Source organism: Medicago sativa, chromosome 2, assembly GCF_051527215.1.
Source record: "Medicago sativa cultivar Bolivia chromosome 2, Bolivia_mono, whole genome shotgun sequence".
Lineage (NCBI taxonomy): Eukaryota > Viridiplantae > Streptophyta > Magnoliopsida > Fabales > Fabaceae > Medicago > Medicago sativa.
Genome location: NC_140750.1, coordinates 64828196 through 64831410, shown reverse-complemented (window position 1 = coordinate 64831410; position 3215 = coordinate 64828196). Strand labels below are relative to the sequence as shown.

At 27.2% G+C, this 3215-nt stretch overlaps 1 protein-coding gene across 1 annotated transcript; it reads right to left on the bottom strand.

Moving 5' to 3' along the window:
• Positions 1-2206: 2206 nt before the first annotated feature.
• Positions 2207-2641, bottom strand: LOC146949700 (uncharacterized). Its single transcript, XM_085745641.1, has one exon. The coding sequence runs from the start codon at positions 2506-2508 to the stop codon at positions 2329-2331; it is 180 nt and encodes a 59-aa protein (XP_085601767.1). The 5' UTR covers positions 2509-2641; the 3' UTR covers positions 2207-2328.
• Positions 2642-3215: the final 574 nt, after the last annotated feature.

The window sequence follows — 3215 nt, the reverse complement described above, 5'->3', positions numbered from 1 at the left end:
AAAAAAGGCTTAAATATGTAAAAGGTTCCTACAAATATGGCCTATTTTGATTTTGGTCCTTGTAAAATAAAATTAAAAATACCCTTGCAAAATATTTTGTTTTTTTTTAAAAAGTCCATGAGCCCATTCTGATGGCCATGTGGCATTGTTGCACTGGCGTGACAATTGTTGATTGTGCAACTGTTGCCACGTGTTTTTTTTTTTCAGAATTAAAAAAAATTGGAAATTGATTTTCAAAACTAAAAACTCTGAAAAAATAAATTTTCAAAATTAAAATAATAATCTGAAAAAGAATTTCAAAAATTATAGTCAGGAAAATTTCGGGAAAAAAATCTGAATATAAATTTTTTAAATTAAAATTAAAATCTGAAAATAAATTTTTGAAAATTATATAATTTCAAAAATTTTGAAAAAAAAATCTGAATTTTTCTTTTTGGAAATTTAAATTTAAATTTAAAAAAAATGAATAAATTTTCGGAAATTAAAATCTGGAATTAAGATTTTCAAAATTAAAATTAAAATAAAATCATTTTTTTTTTGAAAACTTTTAGATTATATAATTTTCAAAAATATATTTTAATATTTAATTTTAATTTTCAAAAATTTATATTCAGAAAATGAGGCTATAAAAATAAGCGCGATGAACGAGATAACCTTAGATAAACCAAGAAATCATACTGTGACAATCATATAAGAATTCAAAGAAAAATAACATTAAATTTCAAGGCATGAATTTTATTTTTTCTAATTAAAAAATACTAAATGGGGAGAGAAGAGTTAAGGATAGTAGAACCAACTCTAGCATAAGTTCATTCGATGGGAGATGCGAAACACTCTCCCTCCCTACAATGCTCTTATAGATTAAGGTTCAAATAAACTACTAAATTAAATTTAAAGTAGTTTATAAAACTAACAATAATGTTTTTTTTTCAAGAGGCTAAATTAGTCCACTCAAATTGACACGAAGAGTATCGAACATGAGACTTTGTAGAGAAGCACATTCTGAGGTCTCAAGTCAATACTATTAGATCAACCTAAGTGGGTTAACTAACAATAATGTTACTATGATATACTCTAAATGTTACAAAAAAAATATTTAATTAGGCAACATTTTTTAAATTTTGCTAATAGCGTAGCTTACTAGCTAGCAGAAAGACATAAGTTTGACCCGACTTTTTTGAAAGGTAATAATAAAATTTACCTTTAAGGTTAAAGGTTACTTTAAATTTTAAACTTTTTTGTGACATGGTTATCTTTGTTTATCTTTATCTAACATTTGTTCCAATGTTACTTGTTTGGAAGGAATTTGTTCCAATGTTATTAAATAAATGGTAATATTTTTCATGACTTAGTAACTTTTTAAATGTTAATAAATCTCCTCAAATATAGTGTCGTGATAATAGTGTTATAATACTAATTCGAAAACTAATAATATTTTCATCACCAAGCTTTAATAATTTCAAAAAAAATTATTAAAATTTTTCTTAATTTTAATTTTATTTTAGAACTTTAGAAGGTACATGAAACTCTAAAAACTCATATTTTGCTAGCTTTAAAACTTTATCTAAAAATTTATCTTAATGATATGTTTTTTTGACAAAATGTCTTAATGATGCTAATAATCATATAAAAAGATTTAGTGTATTAAAATGTGATATAATTTTTCCCCCAAAAGAGAAGATGGTAGATTTTGAGGGGAAAAAAGAGGAACAGAAAAAATATACTCATTTCTTAGAGGAAAATCGTGTGAACAATTTGGTTCCATCTCTCATTTTCTATCATCATCTTAAAAGTTAAAAATAGTACAAATCACTAAGAATCTCACATATATGTCACGTATATGAAATGAACGTGACTAAGTGAGTTTGAGATTATAAACATGATTAAAATGAGCATATATAGCAAACTGAAAAGGATATAGCAGATCACATGGAAGTATGCATGATTGAAATGGTAATTTATTTTCCACTTTAACTTACAAAGGCAATTAATGTGCATTTTCAATCTGATAAATAATACTCCCTCCGGTCCTTATTATAAGAAAACAGTTAATTTTTTTGGTTCATTGTGCAAGTAATGTATCTAGTCTATATTTACAATAAGATACATTCTATGAACCTAAAAAGTCAACTTTTTCTTATAATAAGGACCGGAGGGAGTAATAAACAAGCATGTCAATGCTAAACAACCAAAGAAGCACAAAGCAGACACAAATTATTGTACATATATATGCTTAAATTAGATAATTGATTATTGATATAAGAACCAAAAAGGAAAATATATAATTAACATTAAACAACCAAAGAAAGTTTACAATGGAGTTACATGTCACTGATCTTTCTTTTCTTCAATCTTTTCTTCCTTAGCAGCTTCTTTCACTTCCTTAGGAGCTTCTTTCACTTCCTTAGCTTTTTTCACTTCCTTGACTCCTGTCACCTTTGCCTTCCCAGCTTTTGGCTTCATGAAGCAAAAGCATGAGCAGCAAGGACATTGGAACAAGAACTTCATTTCCAATCCAAAAAATGTTCAGATCCCAATTTTCTGAACAAAATAATGCAAATGTACAACTTTTATGTGTCCTCTTCTTATCTTCTTTCTTTTCTAAATAATTTATGTTATATATTTAATTTATTTCACTTTTCCATTTACTTTTCCATCTAATTTTTCTTTACTAAGCTGGATATTCATTGGATTCCACTTCAATCACTTTCAGTGTAGATGTGCTTGTCTAATAATGCCAACATGAGTGATGATGATATGGGGTAGTGGGGTCATAGGCTAGCTATGCAATGTTGAAAATGTGACACACCAAATGTATCACATAATTATTGATTAGGGTCGTGTTAACTTGTACCCTAAGGGCACAAGATAAGAAACTAAATGCAGAAACTTAATCTTGGAAATTGTGCATTCATAACCTTAAAAACTTCAAAACTTATATTTTCAATGCAATATTTATTTTTAAATTTTATTTTAAGATCCTTATCTTGTGCCCTAAGGGCACAAGTTAACATTTTCCTATTGATTATGATCGTCCGATCTAAAATTAATGGCAAAGATGTTAAATTTATAATTTAGTAAAGGTGTAATGTGATCGGTTTTAAATCAATGACATATCGATTAATGTGTAAATATTTCCTTTTCATCTGTAGTTTGCGATAGATCCATATGGGAGTGGATCCTCTCCGGTGGAGATCCCTCCTGTTTTCTGCAGT